At 35.0% G+C, this 26,713-nt stretch overlaps 3 protein-coding genes across 11 annotated transcripts; all 3 read right to left on the reverse strand.

Moving 5' to 3' along the window:
- Nucleotides 1-1,756: 1,756 nt before the first annotated feature.
- On the reverse strand, nt 1,757-19,906 carry LOC117566841 (venom serine protease Bi-VSP-like). 3 transcript variants are annotated; one of them, XM_052005791.1, is made up of 9 exons: nt 19,725-19,904; nt 17,612-17,790; nt 17,448-17,556; nt 15,956-16,125; nt 15,676-15,892; nt 15,263-15,614; nt 14,849-14,924; nt 8,816-9,328; nt 1,757-1,856 (listed from the first exon to the last, which is right to left on the reverse strand). In XM_052005791.1, exons 1-9 carry the CDS (start codon nt 19,816-19,818, stop codon nt 1,839-1,841), a joined length of 1,728 nt encoding a protein of 575 aa, XP_051861751.1. In that variant the 5' UTR covers nt 19,819-19,904; the 3' UTR covers nt 1,757-1,838. The 3 variants fall into 3 exon arrangements, with proteins under 3 accessions (XP_051861751.1, XP_051861750.1, XP_034102318.1); XM_052005790.1 differs by lacking the exons at nt 1,757-1,856; nt 14,849-14,924; nt 15,263-15,614 and adding exons at nt 9,395-9,470; nt 9,848-10,199 and having other exon boundaries at nt 8,767-9,328; nt 19,725-19,906; XM_034246427.2 differs by lacking the exons at nt 1,757-1,856; nt 8,816-9,328 and adding an exon at nt 14,182-14,785 and having other exon boundaries at nt 19,725-19,902.
- Nucleotides 1,839-25,341, reverse strand: LOC117566840 (venom serine protease Bi-VSP-like). 7 transcript variants are annotated; one of them, XM_034246425.2, is made up of 8 exons: nt 7,127-7,345; nt 5,391-5,569; nt 5,221-5,329; nt 4,527-4,705; nt 4,256-4,463; nt 3,843-4,194; nt 2,436-2,511; nt 1,839-2,369 (listed from the first exon to the last, which is right to left on the reverse strand). In XM_034246425.2, exons 1-8 carry the CDS (start codon nt 7,218-7,220, stop codon nt 1,839-1,841), a joined length of 1,728 nt encoding a protein of 575 aa, XP_034102316.1. In that variant the 5' UTR covers nt 7,221-7,345. The 7 variants fall into 7 exon arrangements, with proteins under 7 accessions (XP_034102316.1, XP_051861744.1, XP_051861748.1 ...); XM_052005784.1 differs by having other exon boundaries at nt 4,527-4,723; XM_052005788.1 differs by lacking the exons at nt 4,256-4,463; nt 4,527-4,705; nt 5,221-5,329; nt 5,391-5,569; nt 7,127-7,345 and adding exons at nt 10,261-10,453; nt 10,517-10,671; nt 25,205-25,341.
- LOC117566844 (venom protease-like) lies at nt 21,077-23,038 on the reverse strand (the record flags this gene model as incomplete). Its single annotated transcript, XM_034246435.2, has 4 exons — nt 21,077-21,684; nt 21,751-21,826; nt 22,439-22,790; nt 22,852-23,038. Coding segments are annotated over 4 exons (1,146 nt in total), but the record flags the coding sequence as incomplete, so codon positions are not given.
- Nucleotides 25,342-26,713: the final 1,372 nt, after the last annotated feature.

A 26,713-nucleotide genomic window follows, 5' to 3' on the forward strand; every position in this document is an offset into this window, starting at 1 on the left:
AACGAGCCCAATTCCATAAGAAACATGCTAAATTTATCTTGATCAAAATTTATATTTAATTCAAGACTCTTTCTAATTTTTATAAATTATAAATATGTTATATACTTTATTCAAAATACCATAAAGAAAGTTAACATTGGCTTTTAAACTTTAGGCATGAGCATGATATAAACTTAAAAGTTGCTTGTGTAAACAATTTGCGAATGAATCGCACACATTGTTTTTGGCTTCCGTTTTAAGAGTTCCCCTCGATCCAATTAGTGCAGTGCAAACAAACCAAACCACCTTGAGGGGAACCGGGCTAATCAAAAGTTGACCCAAAACTGGTTACAGAATTTAGTAATGAGTCATTGATGCGAAACTGACCTGCAGCATCGCATGCGGTCCACTGGAATCCCCTGCAGAAAGAATGTAAAGAATATTGGTTACTCATAATGATCAAAGTGAACACAAATGATCATGATGTTGTGATGCTAATAACTCGCTCACCTTGTCGCTGAACTGTAAAGAAAGATGAACAACTTTTTGGACTGGTCACCTGTGTTGCTTCTTAGGAGTCATGAATCAATTTGGTACAGTTGAATAAAGTATTACTTTCAGAGTGTTTTTCCTTTTTTTTCATGCTTTATTAAGTGAAGAATCTGTTCAGCATATTTAAAAAACCTTAACAACACAGGGGTCGCAAATATAAAAAAATAAACCAAATCTCAACACATTTATGATGATTACATACTTTAAATGAGAACATTATTAAAAGAACTCAGAAAACTTGAAAAAGAATATTAAACATTTTTGGTATTTATCATTGCAAATCTATCAATTACTTTACTTGACTTATGGGGAGCATGCACTTCTTCAATTTTAACACTCACTATCAATTGACTCGATTTGCGAATTACTCTCGGAATTGTTCGACTAACAATGGGCAAACAATTGCGGTCTGTTTTGCGCCCTCCTCAATTGTGTTTTTATTTGTGATCTACGATTTGTGGGTTTTTCCATTGTAAGCCTCTTGACTGTTGATGCTGATGCCGATCTTACTAATGTTATTTCGCAATCAGAGCAACCCTGTGACCCTGCGATCCTATGCCTTTTTCGCAAATGCTGTCAATAAGGATATTTCAGCTAATGAAGAAATTTACACCCTTACCCCAACCATTCTTTAGTGAAATCGCAAATCGTGTTTCGCATGCAAATTTCTAATTTCATATGCAAATTTAATCCTGATGATAAATAGAAATAATATTGTGATTTGTCAGCTTAATTGAAAATTCAACTAAAGTGTTAGGGGAACTGACCTTCGAGCATCTGCGTGATTGTATTCAAGCTAAAAGGATCCACCTACAATAGATAGACAATATGCGGCTTTGTAGGACAATCAGTAAGGGAAATGCAGCTATACCAAATCTGTAGTTGGCGCCAAAAGATGCAATAGAAGACCGCACATTATATTTAATTTCTTTTGTGTGTCTTACTAACATACAATTTAAATGCAGCTCATGTCTGGAGTACACGCATTTACCCTTTAGGTTGAACAACCCCTCAATGTCTTGGCGAGATCATTACCAAGCATGATTGATGAACCGAACCGAACCGAAGCGAAGCGAACCGAACTCTTCTCTTTCTTTTGCCCCTATTTGCATAAGTCTTAAAGGTGCTGCGTCCAAGCATTCGGCGCAGGGATTAAATCGCGTTGAGGTCATGAGAACAAAGCCAAGGACAAAGAGGAACACAGTTTATGTAAATATTAGAAATGCGCTTCAGTATAATTATTATTTACATCAATTCGAATGTAAGCTACTGCATATAGATTAGACAAACGAACTTTCAGTTTCAGTTCATGACATCTCCCGCACCTTATCGTTTATCCAGTCCATGAAGTATTGTGTGCTCGTATAGATTCCGGGTGAATTTGGCCTGGCACAACCATAACCATAGGCAACAATTCCAATAAGATAGAATCTGATTTCACCATTATCTAATTGCTCGGATGTCATTAGCGGACCACCTGAGTCCCCTTGGCAAGAGTCTTCGCCACCAGCTAAAGTGCCAGCACATAGAATGGCTTTATCAAATTGATTCAAGCTAAAGCTTAGATTCAATGCTTTGTAACTGTTTTGGCAAACTGAATTCTCCAAAACGGGTATCATTAGCTGACGCAATATCTTTGCACTTCTTCCAAACTCTTGAGTATTACCCCAGCCAATGACAATGGGGTTTGTATCCACATAAGACTTGGCACGCAAGCTGGGAGAGTTGGGCAAACAAATCGGCTTCATTATATTTGTAAACTCCACGTTGCGTTCCAAATAAAGCATCGCTATATCGCTGCGACCGTCTGTCTTATTGTAATTGGAATGGGACACATTCTTTTAAGAGGAAGAAACCTTAATTAGAATCAAAGTAAATAAAGTGGAGGAGTAAAAAGTACTTACCTTGACTATGTTGATGTCCATGTGCGTAGTGTCAGTGTCGGTAGAAAGATCGTGCTCTCCGAGGCGCACAAACGAGCTAAAATAAAGAGTCTAAACTAATTTAATATTCCAACTATATATAATAACACAAGTAAGAAAGCTACAGTCGAGTATACTCGACTGTGAGATACCCGCTACCCATTTTGAATAAAAGATTTATATTTTGCGGTATTTTTCTCAAAATATACCGAATATTCTGCAAAAATACTAAAAAATATACCAAGCGGTATATTTTGTATATCGATATAGTACCGCATTGAAAATATACCATAGACGGATTGTCAGCCAAAGTAACTAAGACCCCTAGTAAGTAGGCGTTTTTGCCCATACAAAAGTATTTCTTTAATAACTTCGACAATTTTAATCTGATCGTAATTTTCAGGAATCATACCTACTATAGTAGTTATTGTATATACCAAAATTCGCAACTCTAGCTTTAAAATTACGCTTGTTATTCCATTTTATTTGATTTTCGGGGGCGGAAGGGGGCATGGCAAAAATTTGAAGCAAACTTGATCTGCGTGCAAACATAACAAATGCTGTCGAAAAAAAATTATAGCTCTATCTCTTATAGTCTCTGAGATCTAGTCCTTCATACGGACGGACGGACAGACAGACAGACAGACGGACATGGCTAGATCGTCTCGGCTGTTGACGCTGATCAAGAATATATATTCTTTTTAGGGTCGGAGATGCCTCCTTTTACCTGTTACATACATTTCCTGCCGTCACAAAGTTATAAAATACCCTTCTACCCTATGGGTAGCGGGTATAAATATATTATATGCGAATAATTACAAAATGTGGATACAAAAACTTAGATGTTATTCACGAAACATTTTTCTATTGAAGAAATCTGCAGCTGCTGCTGTTATGGTATATTTTTATAACAAATTTCCTATTCGGTATATTTTAGTATTTATTGGTATGGTAGATTTTAATAATGATATATAATATAATATACAATATATAATATATAATATATAATAAATAATAAATAATATATAATATATAATAAATAATATATAATATATATATATAATATATAATATATAATATATATATTAACGTTAATACCACTTTCAAACTATTTTAACTTTCTAGTTTGTTGTAACATCTAATCAACTTCTTGAATTAATAATGTTGATGTAGAACAAATAAGAAAAAATACTAAAATATACTAAAGTCTATATTAGGTATATTGATATAAATATACCAGATTGTAAGCTTAAGCAACTATGTAGACGTTTTTGCTCATACAAAATAAATTCTTCCACCTTACTGAAGGCACAAAGTTACAATAGTCAATGGGTACCGGGTATAAAAATAAGGATTAAGGAATAACAATTCAAGTCTAGCTCAACTTACAGATTATCCTTTATGCAATGAGCTGCTGTCACCACATGTCTGGCCGTAATCAAAGTTCCTCCACATTTGAAGATCGAAAGGGAACTATCACCATATCCTAGCAGTGCGATCCATGGATAAGCACCTTTCATTGCCTCATCGCCGCCTACGATTTTCCTAAAACTGACCAAGTTTGGTTCACCACAACCCTCTTTTTCAGTGGGCAAGCGACGTGGAGCTGGCTCTGTGGGACAACAGACATTTTGGCCGACGTTGTCACAAAGTAAATTCGAAGCTTTTATAAATTTGACTAGTTCAGGATCGTTTCCCTTAGCTTTTAGCTGATTCAATATGGACGGACATCTCTTGATGTCTGCAAAATAAAAATCAAAAGATGTTTGGTATTCATGGCTAAAATATAACAATTAACCAACCGATGCATTCTCCATATACTCCGGGTGACAATAGACAACTGTTTAACCGAAGATCTATAGGCGGTGAGATTGACGTGGTTGAGGTTTGTTCTGGTTTTCTGGTTGTTGAGGTTGGTTGTGGTGTTGTGGTTGTTGTTGTTGTTGAGGTCGCTTCTGATATTGGAAGTATTGTTGTCGTTGTTGTTGTGCTTGGTCTTGTACAACATACCTAAACAAGAGAACACAATATATTAGCCAAATCAATGATATTTCTTATAGATTAATCCCTTACAATTGGATCCCCGTTGACACTCCGCGATCCACAACTGCGGTGCAAGAAGAGCACATATTGTGTGCCTGCGCGATCGTTTCCAAAATTGTAGACTTCTGTCACCTGGGGGCAATAGCTGAGCGCCACACAAGTTCCTCGACAGTATTCATGCGTGAAGGACTGCTGTCGACTTTGGGAATCTGTGTAATATAAATCCCCTAACTTAAGATGATAATATTAACATTTAAAAAGTAACAAGTAATGGTCTAATTTATTCATAGGTGGAAAAGAAAATAATAAAAGAAAGATTCCAGCTGGTTTTAATACGGAAAGAGAGAAGAATATGGTAATAGAAAAAGAAAATTAGGTATCAAACTACTATCTGGAGAACGAAACCAATCTTCAAAAAATATTTTTTTAATTCTGATATTAATTGATATTGATATTACTAATATCAAATAGCTCAAAATATTTAATAACTCTGACTTATATTTATTGTATCTCAAGATATTTACAAGATACATGCCTACATCCTGGAGTCTTTTCCTGAATCGGAATTTGCTAAACTTTCCTATTACATAGATTATTTTTGCAGAATTGTATTATAACATTGTGTCACTATACAGAAGGAAAAATCTTCTTCAGGGTTCACAGCCTAGCCTAGTTAGATCTTAGAGACTATACTAGCTAGAACTATTAATTTTGGCGGCAGTACTTGTGTGTGTCCTTGGTGTTGTTGAAGTCAGTGATAGTATTATGTTTGTTATATCTGGAGTTGGGGTTGGATCTATCTGGGACTTCGACGTGGATCTCGTACAACAGACCTAAAGAAGAGTACGCGAATAAGTAAATTATATACATATGTGATAGATTACAATCCGTTACAATTGGTTCCCCGTTGACACTCCGCGTTCCACAACTGCGGTGCAAGGCGAGCACATATTGTGTGCCTACGCGATCGTCTCTAAAATTGTAGACTTCTGACACCTGGGGGCAATCGATGAGCGCCACACAAGTCCCTAGATAGTGTTCGGGCGTCAAGCACTGCTGTCGACTTTGGGAATCTGTGTAATATATAGTAAATCCCCTAACTTGAGATGATAATAGGAACAAAGATTTTTTGAACTTACATATGTATTTAAATAAAAGAAGAAACAAGTTTCTTCTATTTACAATGACATGCAATGACATGCTACTTATAATTAAAAATGATAATAAGAATATATAAATGATTATATTCGCTTTCTAACATGTATATAAACCGGTAGCATTTTATATATTTATTGGCTAACAAGCAGCACTGCAAATATGTTCACTTATCTATGACGAAACGAAAAAAAAAACAAGTAAGATAACTACAGTCGAGTGTGCTGGACTGTGAGAAACCCACTATCCATTTTGAATAAAATCAAAATATTACAGTAATATTTTCAAAATATACTACAATAATATGCCACAAAAATACTTTAAACAAGTAAGAAAGCTACAGTCGAGTGTACTCGACTGTGATATACCCGCTTTGATTAAAAGCAATATATTTTGCGGGATTGTTCTCAAAATATACCGAATATACTGCAAATATACTAAAAAATACTAAGAATATACCAAATGGTATGTTTGGTATATCGATATATTACACCATTCAAAATATACCATAGACGTGCCGTCTATGCAACTCAGACCCCTAGTAAGTAGGCGTTTTTGCCCATACAAAAGAATTTCTTTAATAACTTCCACAATTTTTATCTGATCGCAACCAAATTTCTATGAATCATAACTACTATAGTAATTATTGTATGTACCAAAATTCGCAGCTTATGCTTTAAAATTACGCTTGTTATTCGATTTTTTGATTTGCGGGGGCGAAAGTGGGCGTGGCAAAAATTTGAAACAAACTTGACCTGCGTGCAAACATTGCAAATGCTGTCGAAAAAAATTATAGCTCTATCTCTTATAGTCTCTGAGACCTAGGTGTTCATACGGACGGACGGACAGACACACAGACGGACAGACGGACATGGCTAGATCGTCTCGGCTGTTGACGCTGATCAAGAATATATATAATTTATAGGGTCGGAGATGCCTCCTTCTACCTGTTACATACATTTCTTGTCGGCACAAAGTTATAATACCCTTCTACCCTATGGGTAGCGGGTATAAAAATTCTAAAAGTACCCCTGTAGTAAAACTACATTCAAGATATACTATAGACTGCAAAATATGCCAGATTGTCATCCAAAGCATATAAGACCCCTAGTAAGTTATTATTGTAGCGACTCTAGTTTTAAAATTACACTTTTTATTCGATTTTTGTTTATTTACGGGGACGGAAGTGGGCGTAGCAAAAATTTGAAGCAAACTTCATCTCCGTGCAAACATCAAAAATGTTGTCGAAAAAGTCTAAGTATCTCTAGTGTTTCATACGGACAGACGGACATGGCTAGATCGTCTCGAGTATCGATGCTGTTCAAAAATATATTTATATACTTTATAGGCTCGGAGATGCCTCCACAAAGTTATAATACCCTTCTACCCTATGGGTTGCGGGTATAAAAATTTTTAATCCGGTTGATGACTAAATAAAGATGAGTTGTAAGCTGATTTCCGTTTAATACTGGTACCTTCCAATCGTCCAAAGAACTGCCCCAAAGCGGGCGCGGCAATAGAGATAATTGACATTGATAATACAATCACTTCAAATGATCTAATCATCATTTTTGAATCTCTCTTACTTATATGACTAAACACTAATAGAATTGCAATCTCTGAATCTATTCTGATTATGACGTTATTAAACTTGCACTTTTAATTTCAATAACAAGACCGACGCCGATCAAATGCGCACGATATACTCACTCGATTGATGCTAGAACGGGGCTTTATATTAAGTCGATGGAGAACTACGTTGAAACGAGTAGTTCCCAATGGGAAAATTATCGGTAAATTGTGTGAGAGCGCCATTGAGAGAACTTTGAGTGTAACTACAATAAATCGTATGTATAATATTTTATTTCACAGTAATTAATAAGTCGCATTTTATATATTCAGCAAACAATTTTAATGATCATCATGTAGAAATTGTTACCATTTTTCACTTTTCAAAAAAGTCCTTACAGAAATTGGACTGTGACTAATATTTTCAAACTAAAGCGTACCAAAGTTAATACCCAAAATATTTGGATTAAGTTGCAGGTTATTAGTTGACTTAAAGCCAAATTATCTAGGATATAAATCATTTAATTTAATTTAAGCACAATCAAAATGATGATAAATTTGCCAACAACTTAAGTTAACGCAGCTAATGCGTGTGTTTAACATTTGATGTCAGAGCGATCATCCTAAGAGCGATTCGCGTAGAAAATCTTTAGGTTTAATCAATTGATTAATTCTGAGTGAAATTAAAATAATCCCCAGCGAGTGTGATTACTTCGAAAATGACAATCTTACATTCCTATATTATATTATTTGACAGATTTTATAATTTCTGTAGAAATTACTTACATACTGTTACAGTGTCAAGTTAACGAACTTTACTCAAGAGAGTTAACATATCCGTAGTAAATTGCTCTCTCAATCTTTTACGACATCTTGTACTTTTATATGAGAGAGTGTATTGTAATAAACCGTTCCGGTTTTATGAAAAATACACTAGAAAAATAGTTTTATAAATACTTTAAGCTCACGATTTTAGTAAAATATTTTTAGCATAACAAGTAAATATATGTATATTAAATGCTAGCCAGGTTGAACGTCATCATCACATAGCTATCCGTTGGAATAATTTTTATATTTTTGTGGTATATTAATATGTTATTTTTTAAAATTTATATCACAATATTTTGCTTTTATTCAAAATGGGTGGCAGGTAGCTTGTTTACTTCTTTGTAGTTAAGGCTGTCTATTTTCAAAACTTTTCAAGAAACTTTGAGACCTTTGAGTTAGGGATTACATCACGTTCAGTTCAGCGATAATAACCAAAAGGTTTTAAATTATATTACAGACATTGAACTGACGTAATAATATGCTAGTTACACACCGGGGGAAATTGGCGCTATCAAACTGATCCTCAGTAAAATTAGGATTCAATAACTTTCTCGGCAAACGACATTTTCCCAAACGGTTATCTGCAGCTCATTTAAGATATTGGCAGATTGGAGCCAAAACAAAGAGGAACACAGTTTATGTAAATATTAGAAATGCGCTTCAGTATAATTATTATTTACATCAATTCAAAATTAAGCTACTGCATGTAACATACAAGTATATTACACAAACGAACTTTCAGTCCTAGTTCACGGCATCTCCCGCACCTTATCGTTTATCCAGTCCATGAAGTACTGTGTGCTCGTATAGACTCCAGGTATATTTGGCCTGGCACAACCATAACCATAGGCAACAATTCCAATCAGATAGAATCTGATTTCACCATTATCTAATTGCTCGGAGGTCATTAGCGGACCACCTGAGTCCCCTTGGCAAGCGTCTTGGCCGCCTGCTAAAATTCCAGCACATAGAATGGCTTTATCGAATTGATTCAAGCTAAAGCTTAGATTCATTGCTTTATAACTGTTTTGGCACACTGAATTTTCCAGGACGGGTATCGTTAGCTGACGCAATATCTTTGCACTTCTTCCAGACTCTTGAGTATTACCCCAGCCAATGACAATGGGGTTTGTATCCACATAAGTCTTGGCACGCAAGCTGAGAGAGTTGGGCAAACAAATGGGCTTCATTATATCTGTAAACTCCACGTTCCGTTCCAAGTAAAGCATCGCTATATCGCAGCGACCGTCTGTCTTATTGTAATTGGAATGGGAGACATTCTTTTAAGAGGAAGAAACCTTAATTAGAAGCAAATTAAATAAAGTGGAGGAGTGAAGAGTAATTACCTTGACTATGTTGATGTCCATGTGCGTAGTGTCAGTGTCGGTAGAAAGATCATACTCTCCGAGGCGCACAAACGACCTAAAATAAATTTCATAAAACTAAACTCATCAAAAATCGCAAACTTTATAAAATTAAAGTACAAGAGTTTATGAATAACGACAAAAATAAATTATATTTAAACTTTAATTCTTCCAATGGCTCTCATTAAAAATATCATTAAAAAATATATGTATATATGTATATAAAAAATTTGGACACAAATTTACAAAACAAAATTTTTCTTTGTTGCCGCTCCAATGGTATGTTTTATACCTTAATGTACTTTGTGGTATATTTTAGTATTTATTGGTATGGCAGATTGGAAGTGATTCGTTTTTGGTGTTTTTTACATATAGTATAGTATAACACTCGTATATTATGCTGATACTGAACAACTTAAGACTAGCTCAACTTACAGATCGTGCTTTATGCAATGAGCTGCTGTCACCACATGTCTGGCTGTAATCAAAGTTCCGCCACATTTGAATTTCGAAAGGGAAATATCACCATATCCTAGCAGTGCGATCCATGGATAAGCACCTTTCATTGCCTCATCGCCGCCCACGATTCTCCTATAACTGACCAAGTTTGGTTCCCCACAACCCTCTTTTTCAGTGGGCAAGCGACGTGGACCTGGCTCTGTGGGACAACAGACATTTTGGCCGACGTTGTCACAAAGTGAATTCGAAGCTTTTATAAATTTGACTAGTACAGGATCGTTTCCCTTCTCCCTTAGCTGATTCAATATTGACGGACATCTCTTGATGTCTGCAAAATAAAAATGAAAAGATGTTTGGTTTTCATGGGTAAAATCTAACAATCAACCAACCGATGCATTCGCCATACACTCCGGGTACTAATAGACAACTGTTTGATCGAAGATCCACAAGCGATGAGATTGATGTGGTTGACGTTGGTTCCGGGGTTGTGGTTGTTAAAGTCGTTTCTGGTATTATAGTTATGGTTGTGGTTGTTGTTGTACTTGTTGAAGGAGGGTCTTTTAATGGTCTCGTACAACACACCTAGAGAAGGGAACACGAAATATTTACCAAATCAATGATATTTCTTATAGATTAATACCTTACAATTGGTTCCCTGTTGACTTCGCGAGTACCACAACTGATGCGCAATTCAAGAAGGTTCCCTTCAACTATAATTTTCTCCTGGTTGCAATCGGAGAGCCGCACACAAGTCCCTTCTAAGAATTCGGGCGTTATGCACCGCTCTCCACCTTGGGTACCTGAAGAATACAAACGGGCGATGAAAATTAAAGAAAAACTACTTATGGAAATAAGTATTTACCTTAAAAAAGAGATAGGTAATGGTCTAATTTCTTCTTAGGCGAGACTCATCAACACACTATTAAAAAATCAGTAAGAAAGCTACGACCATGTGTGCTCGACTGTGAGATACCCGTTACCCATTTTCAATGAAATCAAAACAGTGCGGAATTATTTTTAAAATATATCAAATTAATATTCTTAAAATATATTATACGTTAGGTTTGATATATTGGTTTAGTAATGCATTTAAATTAAATCAGATTGGCAGACAAAGCAACTAAGTCTCGATTATAGTAGTCCATTTTGCCCATTCAAATGTATTTCTAATATAACTTCCACAATTTTTATCTGATCGCAACCAAATACTCTACTTATTATTGTAAATTATTACTGTAAATCAATAGTTATTATTGTATGTACCAAAAATCGCTACTCTAGCTTAGGCTAGTTATTCGATTTTTGTTGATTTCGTGGCGGAAGTGGTCGTGGCAAACAGAAAACAGAACGTCATCTGAGGGCAAACGTAACAAATGCTGTCAACAAAAATTATACAAGTATATCTATCTCTAATTGTCGTTTTATACGGACCACCGTTTTATACGGACACACAGAACCCTTACTAATATTTATTACTCGTATATTCTAAAATATTTTCAAGATATAGTACATGCCTACATCCTAGAGTCTTTTCCTTTTTATCTGGTTCAGTCAGATTTGTCACTATGCAAAAAGAGAAGCACTGCTGTCGACTTTGAGAATCTGTACAATATTATATAAACTTGATATGATAATAGAAACAAACCTGTTGCACATACATATGCATTTAAATGAAATAAAAAACTAGGAAAAGTCAAGTTTCTTTCACAATGAGGTGTTATTGGAAATGATTATAAGATTATACTATATAAATTATTGCAAGCGCTTTTGATGGTCAGCCATTCAGGCGAACGAATCGATTGACAACTATTGTCCCGACTTGTACATCGGATCTTGTATATCATATATACTTGAATTAAGCAAATAGAAATACTAAACCAGAAATTGCCAATCCAAAGCACAGTTTTCACAACTTATATATTTATTCGCTTGTAAACTGCACTGAAAATATGTTCACTTTTCTATGACGGAATGAAAGAATAAATCATTTTCCTGCACTTAATCCGGTTGATGATTAAATTATGTTAATTAATAAATAAAGATTAGGTTGTAAGTTGATTGCCGTTTAATACTGGTATTTTCCAATGGTTCATAAAACACGCCCAAAGTGGGCGTGACAATACAGATAATTGTCATCGATAACACAATCACTTCAAATGATATAATCTTCATTTTTGAATCACTTTTATATAATATATCTTTTCTGATTAGGACGTTATTAAAATTGCACTTTTAATTTCAATAACAAGACCAACGCCGATCAAATGCACACGATATACTCACTCGATTGATGCTAGAACGGGGCTTTATATTAAGTCGATGGAGAACTACGTTGAATCGAGTAGTTCCCAATGGGAAAATTATCGGTAAATTGTGTGAGAGCGCCACTGAGAGAACTTTGCATGAAACTACAATAAATCGTATACATATGTATGTATAATATTTTATTTCACAGTAATTAATATTATCAAGCTAAAGCGTACCAAAGTTAATACCCAAAACATTTGGATAAAGTTGCAGGTTATAAGTTGACTTAAAGCCAAATTATCTAGGATATATGTAAATCATCTAATTTAATTTAAGCACAATCAAAATGATAATAAATGGGTTTAACATTTCATGGGGATAAATTGGTTCAAATTATTTGATTAAAATATCAGATCTATCAAGATTAGAACGATTGACTCAATCAGCACAAATGTAATTGTAATAGTAATTTTATGTCAATTGATTAATTCTGAGTGAAATTAAAACAAGTAAGAAAGCTACAGTCGAGTGTACTCGACTGTAAGATACCCGCTACCCATTTTGAATAAAAGCAACATATTTTGCGGTATTATTCTCAAAATATACCCAAATATATTGCAAAAATACTAAAAATATACCAAATGGTATGTTTGGTATATCGATATAATACCGCATTCAAAATATATCATAGACGGCAAAATATACCAGATTGTCAGCCAAAGCAACTAAGACGCCTAGTAAGTAGGCGTTTTTGCCCATACAATAATAATAACTTCCACAATTTTTATCTGATCGCAACCAAATTTTCAGGAATCATAACTACTATAGTTATTATTGTATATACCAAAATTCGCTCTAGCTTTAAAATTAAGCTTGTTATTCGATTTTTTTGATTTTCGGGGGCGGAAGTGGGCGTGGCAAAAATTTGAAACAAACTTGATCTGCGTGCAAACATAACAAATAATATCGAAAAAAAATTATAGCTCTATCTCTTGTAGTCTCTGAGATCTAGGTGTTCATACGGACAGACGGACAGACACATAGACGGACAGACGGACAGACACACAGACGGACATGGCTAGATCGTCTCGGCTGTTGACGCTGATCAAGAATATATATACTTTATAGGGTCGGAGATGCCTCCTTCTACCTGTTACATACATTTCCTGTCGGCACAAAGTTATAATACCCTTCTACCCTATGGGTAGCGGGTATAATAATCCCCAGCGAGTGTGATTACTCCGAAAATGACAATCTTACGTTCTTTATATTCCTGTATTATATTATTTGACAGGTTTTATAATTTCTGTAGAAATTACTTACATACTGTTACACTGTCGAGTTAACGAAGCTTACTCAAGAGAGTTAACATACTTGTAGTAAATTGCTCTCTCAATCTTTCACGACAACTTGTACTTTTATATGAGTGAGTGTATTGTCATCAAACAACTTTATCACCCGTTCCGGTTTTTGAAAAATACACTAGAAAAATAGTTTTATAAATACTTTAGGCTCACGATTAAAAAAATAAATTCTTAGCATAACAAATTAATATATATTAAATGCTAGCCAGGTTGAACATCATCATCACATAGCTTACATAGCTATCCGTTGGAATATTTTTTATATTTTTGTGGTATATTAATTTGTTATACATATTTTAAAATTAATACCGCAATATTTTGGTTTTATTCAAAATGGGTGACTGATAGCTTTCTTACCATACTTGTCTGTAGCTAAGGCTGTCTATTTTCAAAACTTTTCAAGAAACTTTAAGGCCTTTGAGTTAGGGATTACATCACGTTCAGTTCAGCGATAATAAACAACATGCCAAAATGGTTTTAAATTATATTACGGACATTGAACTGACGTAATAATATGCTAGTTACACACCGGGGGAAATTGGCGCTATCAAACTGATCCTCAAAAACTACGATACAGTTTGGCATAACTTTCTTCGCAAACGACTTTTCCCAAACGGGCACCTGCAGCTCATTAAAGATATTGGCAGATTGGAGCCAAGACAAAGAGGAACACAGTTTATGTAAATATTAGAAATGCGCTTCAGTAAATTTATTATTTACATCAATTCAAACGTAAGCTTATAGATTACACAAACGAACTTTCAGTCCTAGTTCACGGCATCTCCCGCACCTTATCGTTTATCCAGTCCATGAAGTATTGTGTGCTCGTATAGACTCCAGGTATATTTGGCCTGGCACAACCATAACCATAGGCAACAATTCCAATCAGATAGAATCTGATTTCACCATTATCTAATTGTTCGGAGATCATTAGCGGACCACCTGAGTCCCCTTGGCAAGCGTCTTGGCCGCCTGCTAAAGTGCCAGCACATAGAATGGCTTTATCGAATTGATTCAAGCTAAAGCTTAAATTCAATGCTTTATAACTGTTTTGGCACACTGAATTTTCCAGGATGGGTATCGTTAGCTGACGCAATATCTTTGCACTTCTTCCAGACTCTTGAGTATTACCCCAGCCAATGACAATGGGGTTTGTATCCACATAAGACTTGGCACGCAAGCTGGGAGAGTTGGGCAAACAAATGGGCTTCATTATATCTGTAAAATCCACGTTCCGTTCCAAGTAAAGCATCGCTATATCGCTGCGACCGTCTGTCTTATTGTAATTGGAATGGGACACATTCTGTTAAGAGGAAGAAACTCTTAATTAGAAGGAAAGTAAATAAAGTTGAGGAGTGAGGAATACCTTGACTATGTTGATGTCCATGTGCGTAGTGTCAGTGTCGGTAGAAAGATCGTGCTCTCTGAGGCGCACAAACGACCTAAAATAAAATAAATAAAATTACTCATCAAAAATCACAAACTTTATAAAAGAGTTTTAAACCTAATGTACTATATGGTATATTTTAGTATTTATTGGTATGGCAGATTGGAAGAGATTCGTGGTTGGTGTTTTTTACATGTAGTATAGTATATACTATACTAATGTAATAGTATATTGTTGCACCAACTTTTGTATTTTTGTATATTTTATAACGTTAATACCACTTTCGAGCTGTTGAACTTTTAACTTTCTCACTAATTTTGTAATACCTAATGAACTTCTTGAACACTCGTATATTATGCTGATACTGAACAACTTAAGACTAGTTTAACTTACAGATTATCCTTTATGCAATGAGCTGCTGTCACCACATGTCTGGCCGTAATCAAAGTTCCTCCACATTTGAAGATCGAAAGAGAACTATCACCATATCCTAGCAGTGCGATCCATGGATAAGCACCTTTCACTGCCTCATCGCCGCCTACGATTTTCCTAAAACTGACCAAGTTTGGTTCACCACAACCCTCTTTTTCAGTGGGCAAGCGACGTGGAGCTGGCTCTGTGGGACAACAGACATTTTGGCCGACGTTGTCACAAAGTAAATTCGAAGCTTTTATAAATTTGACTAGTTCAGGATCGTTTCCCTTAGCCTTTAGCTGATTAAATATGGAGGGACATCTCTTGATGTCTGCAAAATAAAAATCAAAAGATGTTTGGTATTCATGGCTAAAATATAACAATTAACCAACCGATGCATTCTCCATATACTCCGGGTGACAATAGACAACTGTTTAACCGAAGATCTATAGGCGGTGAGATTGATGTGGATGAGGTTTGTTCTGGTTTTCTGGTTGTTGTGGTTGTTGAGGTTGGTTGTGGTGTTGTGGTTGTTGTTGTTGTTGAGGTCGCTTCTGGTATTGGAAGTATTGTTGTCGTTGTTGTTGTGCTTGGTCTTGTACAACATACCTAAACAAGAGAACGCAATATATTAGCCAAATCAATGATATTTCTTATAGATTAATCCCTTACAATTGGTACTCCGTTGACACTTCGCGTTCCACAACTGTGGTGCAAGGCGAGCACATACTGTGTGCCTACGCGATCGTATCTAAAATTGTAGACTACTGTCAACTGGTGGCAATGGCTGAGCGCCACACAAGTCCCAAGATGGTGTTCGGGCGTGAGACACTGCTGACCTCCTCGGGAATCATGAGAACATGAATTGGCGATGATAAGAAAAGAAACAAGTAAGAAAGCTACAGTCGAGAGTGCTCGACTGTGAGATACCCGCTACCCATTTTGAATAAAAGCAATATATTTTGCGGTATTATTCTCAAAACATACCAATTATACTACAAACATACTAAAAATATATTTTGGGGTATTATTATAAAAAATATAGCAAATATACTAAAAATACTAAAAAAATATACCACATGGTATATTTGGTATATCGATATAGTACCGCATTCAAAATATACCATAGACGGCACAATATACCAGATTGTCGGCCAAAGCAAATTAGACCCCTAGTAAGTAGGCGTTTTTGCCCATACAAAAGTATTTCTTTAATAACTTCCACAATTTTTATCTGATCGCAACCAAATCAGGGATCATAAATACTATAGTTATTATTGTTTATACCAAAATCCGCAACTCTTGCTTTTAAATTACGCTTGTTATTCGATTTTTTTGATTTACGGGGGCGGAAGAGGGCGTGGCAAAAATTTGAAACAAACTTGATCTGCGTGCAAACATAACAAATGCTGTCGAAAAAAAATTATAGCTCTATCTCTTATAGTCTCTGAGATCTAGGTGTTCATACGGACGGACGGACAGACGGACAGACTGAAAATTTGGTTGCGATCAGATAAAAATTGTCGAAGTTATTAAAGAAATACTTTTGTATGGGCAAAAACGCCTACTTACTAGGGGTCTAATTTGCTTTGGCCGACAATCTGGTATATTGTGCCGTCTATGGTATATTTTGAATGCGGTACTATATCGATATACCAAATATACCATGTGGTATATTTTTTAGTATTTTTAGTATATTTGCTATATTTTTTATAATAATACCCAAAATATATTTTTAGTATGTTTGTAGTATAATTGGTATGTTTTGAGAATAATACCGCAAAATATATTGCTTTTATTCAAAATGGGTAGCGGGTATCTCACAGTCGAGCACTCTCGACTGTAGCTTTCTTACTTGTTTAATTCTGATAATATATTGATATTACTAATATCAAATAGCTCAAAATATTTAATAACTCTGACTAATATTTATTGTATCTCAAGATATTTACAAGATACATGCCTATATCCTGTAGTATTTTCCTATTTATTTATCTGAATCGGAATTTGCTTAACTTTCCTATTACGTAAATTAGTTTTGCAGAAGTGTTTTATAACATTGTGTCCGTATACAGAAGGAAAAATCTTCTTCACGGTTCACAACCTAGCCTAGGTAGATCTTAGAGACTATAATAGCTAGAACTATTAATTTTGACGACAGTACTTGTGTGTGTCCTTGGTGTTGTTGAAATCTGTGATAGTATTAAGTTTGTTATATCTGGATTTGGGGTTGGATCTATCTGGGACTTCGTCGTGGATCTCGTACAACAGACCTAAAGAAGAGTACGCGAATAAGTAAATTATATATATGATAGATTAATCCCTTACAATTGGATCCCCGTTGACACTCCGCGATCCACAATTGCGGTGCAAGAAGAGCACATGTTCTGTGCCTACGCTATCGTCTGTAGAATTGTAGACTTCTGTCACCTGGGGGCAATCGCTGAGTGCCATACAAGTCCCTCGAATTTGTTCGGGCGTGAAGCACTGCTGTCGACTTTGGGAATCTGTGTAATATATAGTAAATTCCCTAACTTCAGATGATAATAGGAACAAAGATTTTTTGAACTTTCATATGTATTTAAACAAAAGAAGAAACAAGTATCTTCTATTTACAATGACATGCAGCTACTTATAATTAAAAATGATAATAAGAATATATAAATGATTATATTCGCTTTCTAACATGTCTATAAACCGGTAGCATTTTATATATTTATTGGCTTACAAGCAGCACTGCAAATACTTGTATGTTCACTTATCTATGACGAAACGAAAAAAAAAAAACAAGTAAGACAACTACAGTCGAGTGTGCTCGACTGTGAGATACCCGCTACCCATTTTGAATAAAAGCAATATATTTTGCGGTATTATTCTCAAAATATACCAAATATACTACAAAAATACTAAAAATATACCAAATGGTATATGTGGTATATCGATATAGTACCGCATTCAAAATATACCATAGACGGCACAATATACCAGATTTTCAGCCAAAGCAACTCAGACCCTAGTAAGTAGGCGTTTTTGCCCATACAAAAGTATTTCTTTAATTACTTCCACAATTTTTTTCTGATCGCAACTAAATTTTTAGGGATCATAACTACTATAGTTATTACTGTATATACCAAAATTCGTAACTCTAGCTTTAAAATTACGCTTGTTATTCGATTTTTTTGATTTGCAGGGGCGGAAGTGGGCGTGGCAAAAATTTGAAACAAACTTGATCTGCGTGCAAACATAACAAATGCTGTCGAAAAAAAATTATAGCTCTATCTCTTATAGTCTCTGAGATCTAGGTGTTCATACGGACAGACGGACAGACACATAGACGGACAGGCGGACAGACACACAGACGTACAGACGGACATGGCTATATCGTCTCGGCTGTTGACGCTGATCAAGAATATATATACTTTATAGGGTCGGAGATGCCTCCTTCTACCTGTTACATACATTTCCTGTCGGCACAAAGTTATAATACCCTTCTACCCTATGGGTAGCGGGTATAAATACTAAAAGTACTCCTGTAGTACTGTATATTCAAGATATACTAAAGACTGCAAAATATGTCAGATTGTCATCCAAAGCATATAAGACGCCTAGTAAGTTATTATTGTAGCGACTTTAGCTTTAAAATTACGCTTTTTATTACATTTTTGTTGATTTGCGGGGACGGAAGTCGGCGTACCAAAAATTTGAAATAAACTTCATCTGCGTGCAAACATAAAAAATGCTGTCGTAAAAAAAAATTATAGCTCTATCTCTAATAGTCTCTGCGATCTAGGTGTTCATACGGACAGACGGACAGACACACAGACGGACAGACGGACATGGCTATATCGTCTCGGCTGTTGACGCTGATCAAGAATATATATACTTTATAGGGTCGGAGATGCCTCCTTCTACCTGTTACATACATTTCCTGCCGGCACAAAGTTATAATACCCTTCTACCCTATGGGTAGCGGGTATAAATACTAAAAGTACTCCTGTAGTACTGTATATTCAAGATATACTAAAGACTGCAAAATATGTCAGATTGTCATCCAAAGCATATAAGACGCCTAGTAAGTTATTATTGTAGCGACTTTAGCTTTAAAATTACGCTTTTTATTATATTTTTGTTGATTTGCGGGGACGGAAGTCGGCGTACCAAAAATTTGAAATAAACTTCATCTGCGTGCAAACATAAAAAATGCTGTCGTAAAAAAAAATTATAGCTCTATCTCTAATAGTCTCTGCGATCTAGGTGTTCATACGAACAGACGGACAGACAGACAGAAGAACAGACGGACATGGCTAGATCGTCTCGAGTATTGATGCTGTTCAAGAATATATATACTTTATAGGGTCGGGTAGCAGGTATAATAATTTATAATCCGGTTGATGACTAAATAAAGATGAGTTGGAAGCTGATTTCCGTTTAATACTGGTACCTTCAAATCGTCCAACGAACTGCCCCAAAGTGGGCGTGACAATACAGATAATTGTCATCGATAACACAATCACTTCAAATGATATAATCTTCATTTTTGAATCACTTTTATATAATATATCTTTTCTGATTAGGACGTTATTAAAATTGCACTTTTAATTTCAATTACAAGACCGACGCCGATCAAATGCGCACGATATACTCACTCGATTGATGCTAGAACGGGGCTTTATATTAAGTCGATGGAGAACTACGTTGAAACGAGTAGTTCCCAATGGGAAAATTATCGGTAAATTGTGTGAGAGCGCCATTGAGAGAACTTTGAGTGTAACTATAATAAATCGTATACATATATATATAATATTTTATTTCACATTAAATAATAAGTCACATTTTCTTTATTCAGCAAACAATTTTAATGATCATCATGTAGAAATTGTTACCATTTTTCACTTTTCAAAAAAGCCGTTACAGAAATTGGACTGTGACTAATATTTTCAAACTAAAGCGTACCAAAGTTAATACCCAAAATATTTGGATTAAGTTGCAGGTTATTAGTTGACTTAAAGCCAAATTATCTAGGATATAAATCATTTAATTTAATTTAAGCACAATCAAAATGATAATAAATTTGCCGACAACTTAAGTTAACGCAACTAATGCGTGTGTTTAACATTTGATGGGGATAAAGTGGTTCTAAGTATTTGATTAAAATGTTAGATCGATCAAGATAAGAGCGATTCGCGTCGAATAGACAGATTACAAAACCTCAATCAGCACAAATGTAATTGTAATAGTAATTTTAAATCAATTGATTAATTCTGAGTGAAATTAAAATAATCCCCAGCGAGTGTGATTACTCCGAAAATGACAATCTTACGTTCTTTATATTCCCATATTATATTATTTGACAGGTTTTATAATTTCTGTAGAAATTACTTACATACTGTTACACTGTCGAGTTAACGAAGCTTACTCAAGAGAGTTAACATACTCGTAGTAAATTGCTCTCTCAATCTTTTACGACAGCTTTTATATGAGAGAGTGTATTGTAATCAAACAACTTTATCACCCGTTTCGGTTTTATGAAAATACACTAGAAAAATAGTTTTATAAATACTTTAAGCTCACGATTTTAGTAAAATATTTTCAGCATAACAAGTTAATATATATTAAATGCTAGCCAGCCAGCTACGTCATCATCACATAGCTTACTGATCCTCAGTAAAACTACGATTCAATAAATTTCTCGGCAAAAGACATTTTCCCAAACGGGCACCTGCAGCTTATTTAAGATATTGGCAGATTGGAGCCAAAACAAAGAGGCACACAGTTTATGTAAATACTAGAAATGCGCTTCAGTATAATTATTATTTACATAAATTCAAACTTAAGCTTATAGATTACACAAACGAACTTTCAGTCCTAGTTCACGGCATCTCCCGCACCTTATCGTTTATCCAGTCCATGAAGTATTGTGTGCTCGTATAGACTCCAGGTATATTTGGCCTGGCACAACCATAACCATAGGCAACAATTCCAATCAGATAGAATCTGATTTCACCATTATCTAATTGTTCGGAGATCATTAGCGGACCACCTGAGTCCCCTTGGCAAGCGTCTTGGCCGCCTGCTAAAATTCCAGCACATAGAATGGCTTTATCGAATTGATTCAAGCTAAAGCTTAGATTCATTGCTTTATAACTGTTTTGGCACACTGAATTTTCCAGGACGGGTATCGTTAGCTGACGCAATATCTTTGCACTTCTTCCAAACTCTTGAGTATTACCCCAGCCAATGACAATAGGGTTTGTATCCACATAAGACTTGGCACGCAAGCTGGGAGAGTTGGGCAAACAAATGGGCTTCATTATATTTGTAAACTCTACGTTCCGTTCCAAGTAGAGCATCGCTATATCGCTGCGACCGTCTGTCTTATTGTAATTGGAATGGGACACCTTCTGTTAAGAGGACAAACCCTTAATTAGAAGGAAAGTAAATAAAGTGGAGGAGTGAAGAGTACTTACCTTGACTATGTTGATGTCCATGTGCGTAGTGTCAGTGTCGGTAGAAAGATCGTGCTCTCCGAGGCGCACAAACGAGCTAAAATAAAGAGTCTAAACTAATTTAATATTCCAACTATATGTTATATGTATAATAAAAGAAGTAAGAAAGCTACAGTCGAGTGTACTCGACATTTTGAATAAAAGATTTATATTTTGCGGTATTTTCCTCAAAACCGAATATTCTGCAAAAATAATAAAAATATAATTTAATATTTTTAGTATTTTTGCAGTATATTCGGTATATTTTGAGAAAAATACCGCAAAATATATTGCTTTTATTCAAAATGGGTAGCGGGTATCTCACTGTCGAGTACACTCGACTGTAGCTTTCTTACTTGTTTACATATAGCATAGTATAGTATAGTATACAGTATATAGTATAGTATAGTATAGTATAGTATAGTATAGTATAGTATAGTATAGTATAGTATAGTATAGTATAGTATAGTATAGTATAGTATAGTATAGTATACAGTATACTAATGTAATAGTCTATTGTCGCACCAACTTTTGCATTTTTGTATATTTTTTAACGTTAATACCACTTTCGAACTGTTCAAGTTTTAACTTTCTCACTAGTTTTGTAATACCTAATTGAACACTCGTATATTATGCTGATACTGAACAATTTAAGACTAGCTCAACTTACAGATCGTGCTTTATGCAATGAGCTGCTGTCACCACATGTCTGGCTGTAATCAAAGTTCCGCCACATTTGACGTTCGAAAGGGAACTTTCACCATACCCTAGCAGCGCGATCCATGGATAAGCACCTTTCATTGCCTCATCGCCGCCCACGATTCTCCTGTAACTGACCAAGTTTGGTTCACCACAACCCTCATTTTCAGTGGGCAAGCGACGTGGACCTGGCTCTGTGGGACAACAGACATTTTGGCCGACGTTGTCACAAAGTAAATTCGAAGCTTTTATAAATTTGACTAGTACAGGATCGTTTCCCTTCTCCCTTAGCTGATTCAATATTGACGGACATCTCTTGATGTCTGCAAAATAAAAATGAAAAGATGTTTGGTATTCATGGCTAAAATCTAACAATCAACCAACCGATGCATTCGCCATACACTCCGGGTACTAATAGACAACTGTTTGATCGAAGATCCACAAGCGATGAGATTGATGTGGTTGACGTTGGTTCCGGTGTTGTGGTTGTTAAAGTCGTTTCTGGTATTGGAGTTATGGTTGTGGTTGTTGTTGTACTTGTTGAAGGAGGGTCTTTTAATGGTCTCGTACAACACACCTAAGAAAGGGAACACGAAATATTTACCAAATCAATGATATTTCTTATAGATTAATACCTTACAATTGGTTCCCTGTTGACTTTGCGAGTACCACAACTGATGTGCAATTCGCGCATTTCTTCTGACCCTTCAACTATAATTTTCTCCTGGGAGCAATCGGAGAGCCGCACACAAGTCCCTTCTAAGAATTCGGGCGTTATGCACCGCTCTCCACCTTGGGTACCTGAAGAATACAAACGGACGATGATAATTAAAGAAAAACTAGTTATGGAAATAAGTATTTACCTTAAAAAAGTAACAAGGAATGGTCTAATTTCTTCTTAGGTGAGACTCATCCACACAATATTAAAAAATAAATAAGAAATCTAAAGTGTAGTGTGCTCTACTGTGAGATATCCGTTACCCATTTTGAATTAAATCAAAACAGTGCGGTATTATTACTATTATTAAAAATATATTATTAATATATATATTTGGTATATTCATATAGTAATACATTCAAAATACACCAGATTGCCCAGTCAAATATATTTCTTCTACAACTTCTCTAATCAATATGTATTGTATTCCAAAATATTGTAAAGATACATATCAACATCCTAAAGTCTTTTCCTATGTTTTATCTAATCCCGTTACCCATTTTGAATAAAAGCAATATATTTTGCGGTATTATTCTCAAAATATACCAAATCTGCTGCAAAAATACTAAAAATATACAAAAAGGTATATGTGGTATATAAATATAGTACCGCATTCAAAATATACCATAGACGGCACAATATACCAGATTGTCAACCAAAGCAACCCCCATTAAGTAGGCGTTTTTGTCAATACAAAAGTATTTCTTTAATAACTTCCACAATTTTTATCTGATCGCAATTAAATTTTCAGGAATCACTATACTTATTATATACTTTTTATTGTACACACCAAAATTTGTAACTCTAGCTTTAAAATTACACTTGTTATTCGATTTTTTTTTTATTTGCAGGGACGGAAGGGGGCGTGGCAAAAATTTGAAACAAACTTGATCTGCGTGCAAACATAACAAATGCTGTCGAAAAAATACAGCTCTATCTCTTTTAGTCTCTGAGATTTAGGTGTTCATACGGACGGACGGACAGACAGACAGAAGGACAGAGGGACATTGCCAGATCGTCTCGGCTGTTGACACTGATCAAGAATATATATACTTTGTAGGGTCAGAGATGTTTTCTTCTACCTGTTACATACATTTCCTGCCGGCACAAAGTTATAATACCCGTCTACCCTATGGGTAGCGGGTATAAATAGTGTTGTTCATATGAATACCAACATACATAGATAGATCTTAGAGACTACAATAGCTAGAACTGTTAATTTTGGCGACAGTATTTGTGTATGTCCTTGTTGTTGTTGAAGTCGGTGCTAGTATTGGGTTTGTTATAGTTGGATTTGGGGCTGGATCTACTTATTTGGGAACTACACATCTCAAAAAGAGTACTCGCCAAATAAATTATATATGTTCTGCGGTGCAAGGCGAGCACATATTGTGTGCGTACGCGATTGTCTCTAAAATGTTAGACTTCTGTCACCTGGGGGCAATCGCAGAGTGCCACACAAGTCCCTCGATAGGGCTCGGGAGTAAAACAGTGCTGTCGACTTTGGGAATCTGTATAATATTATATAAATCGTCTAACTTGATATGATAATAGGAATAAAGCTTTTTTGCTCATACATATGCATTTAAATTAAATAAAAAACTAGGAAAAGTCGAGTTTCTTTCACAATTAGATGTTATTTTAAATGATGATACGATTATGTAAATGATTTCAAGTGCTTTTGATGATCAGAAATAGAAATACTAAACGAGAAAATCTCTGCACAAAATATATTAGTATTATGCGTTATTAAAGTATTTAATGATTTAGACTTATCCTAGATAAATATTAGTTATCCATTAATATATGTATGTCCATTTAGTGTTTCCATTTTGTAGCTCCAAAATTTGACAACTGCAAAACAGTATTGTAGTTTTGTAGTTGCCAATCCGAAGCACGGTTTTCGCAACTTATGTTATGTATATATTTATTCGCTTACAAAAAAAATATGTTTATTTATCACTTAATCCAGTTAATGAATAACTTATGTTAGTTAATAAATAAAGATGCGGTTTTAACCTGATTTCCATTTAATACTGCTACCTTCCAATCGTGTAACGAGCACGCCCAAAGTGGGCGTGACAATACAGATAATTGTCATCGATACCACTATCACTTCAAATGATATAATCTTCATTTTTGAATCACTTTTCCTTATATAATATATCTTTTCTGATTATGACGTTATTAAAATTACACTTTTTATTTTAATAACAAGACCAACGCCGATCAAATGCACACGATATACTCACTCGATTGATGCTAGAACGGGGCTTTATATTAAGTCGATGGAGAACTACGTTGAATCGAGTAGTTCCCAATGGGAAAATTATCGGTAAATTGTGTGAGCGCCCCATTGAGAGAACTTTGAGTGTAACTATAATAAATCGTCTACATTCGTATAATATTTTATTTCTCTCTTTTTATATATTTATCAAAATTTTTAATGATAATTAAGTAAAAATGTTTACTATTATTAACTTTTCATAAATCCACTCATAGAAATCGGAAATCAAATTAAAGCGTATCAAAGTTGATACTCAAAACATTTGGATTAAGTTGCGGGTTATTTTTTGACTTAAAGCCACATAATCATGAACACTGACATAAATCATTTAATTTAATTAAAGCACAATCAACATGATAATAGACTTGTCAACTTAATGTCACTTTAACTTATCTAATAATAATAATAAAGTGGTTCTAAGTATTTCATTTAAGTATAAGATCAATCAAGATAAAAACTGCGCGATTCGGCCAGCGAGGGATATTTTGAAAGAAAAAGATTGTCATATTTGGAAATCTTTTTCTTTCAAAATATTACTTTTATATATTTTTTGACAAGTTTTACATTATCTGTAGAAATTACTTACATATTGTCATACTGTCAAGTTAACGAACTTTATTCAAGAGAGTTAACATACTCGTAGTATTGCTCTCTCAATCTTTTAGGACAACTTGTACGTTTATATGAGTGAGTGTATTGTCATCAAATCACTTTATCACCCGTTCCGGTTTTATGAAAATACACTAGAAAAATAGTCTTATTAACACTTTAGGCTCACGATTAAATAAATATATTCACAACATAACAAGTTAATATGTATTAAATTCCACCCATGTTGAACGTCATCATCACCTAGCTTACATATTGATTCATATTATATATTTCTTTGGAAGTGTTTTTTTTATACCCGCTACCCATAGGGTAGAAGGGTATTATAACTTTGTGCCGACAGGAAATGTATGTAACAGGTAGAAGGAGGCATCTCCGACCCTATAAAGCATATATATTCTTGATCAGCGTCAACAGCCGAGACGATCTAGCCATGTCCGCCTGTCGGTCTATGTGTCTGTCCGTCTGTCCGTTTGAACACCTAGATCTCAGAGACTATAAGAGATAGAGCTATAATTTTTTTACGACAACATTTGCTATGTTTGCACGCAGATCAAGTTTGTTTCAAATTTTTGCCACGCCCCCTTTCACCCCCGCAAATCAAAAAAATCGAATAACAAGCGTAATTTGGT

Source organism: Drosophila albomicans, chromosome 3 (assembly GCF_009650485.2).
Source record: "Drosophila albomicans strain 15112-1751.03 chromosome 3, ASM965048v2, whole genome shotgun sequence".
NCBI classification, from domain to species: Eukaryota; Metazoa; Arthropoda; class Insecta; order Diptera; family Drosophilidae; genus Drosophila; species Drosophila albomicans.

Excerpts from the sequence above, each read along its gene's own strand:
- LOC117566840 (XM_052005784.1), bottom strand. The coding sequence starts at position 7,220 with ATGATGATTAGATCATTTGAAGTGATTGTATTATCAATGTCAATTATC. Across the intron at positions 2,512-3,842 it reads CATTGCATAAAGGATAATCT|CTCGTTTGTGCGCCTCGGAG; the intron begins GTAAGTTGAGCT and ends TCTTTATTTTAG. Across the intron at positions 2,370-2,435 it reads TGGACATCAACATAGTCAAG|AATGTGTCCCATTCCAATTA; the intron begins GTAAGTACTTTT and ends TCCTCTTAAAAG.
- LOC117566841 (XM_052005791.1), bottom strand. The coding sequence starts at position 19,818 with ATGAAGATTATATCATTTGAAGTGATTGTGTTATCGATGACAATTATC. Across the intron at positions 17,791-19,724 it reads GTTCGTTGGACGATTTGAAG|ATTCCCAAAGTCGACAGCAG; the intron begins GTACCAGTATTA and ends TATATTACACAG. Across the intron at positions 14,925-15,262 it reads CATTGCATAAAGGATAATCT|GTCGTTTGTGCGCCTCAGAG; the intron begins GTAAGTTAAACT and ends ATTTTATTTTAG.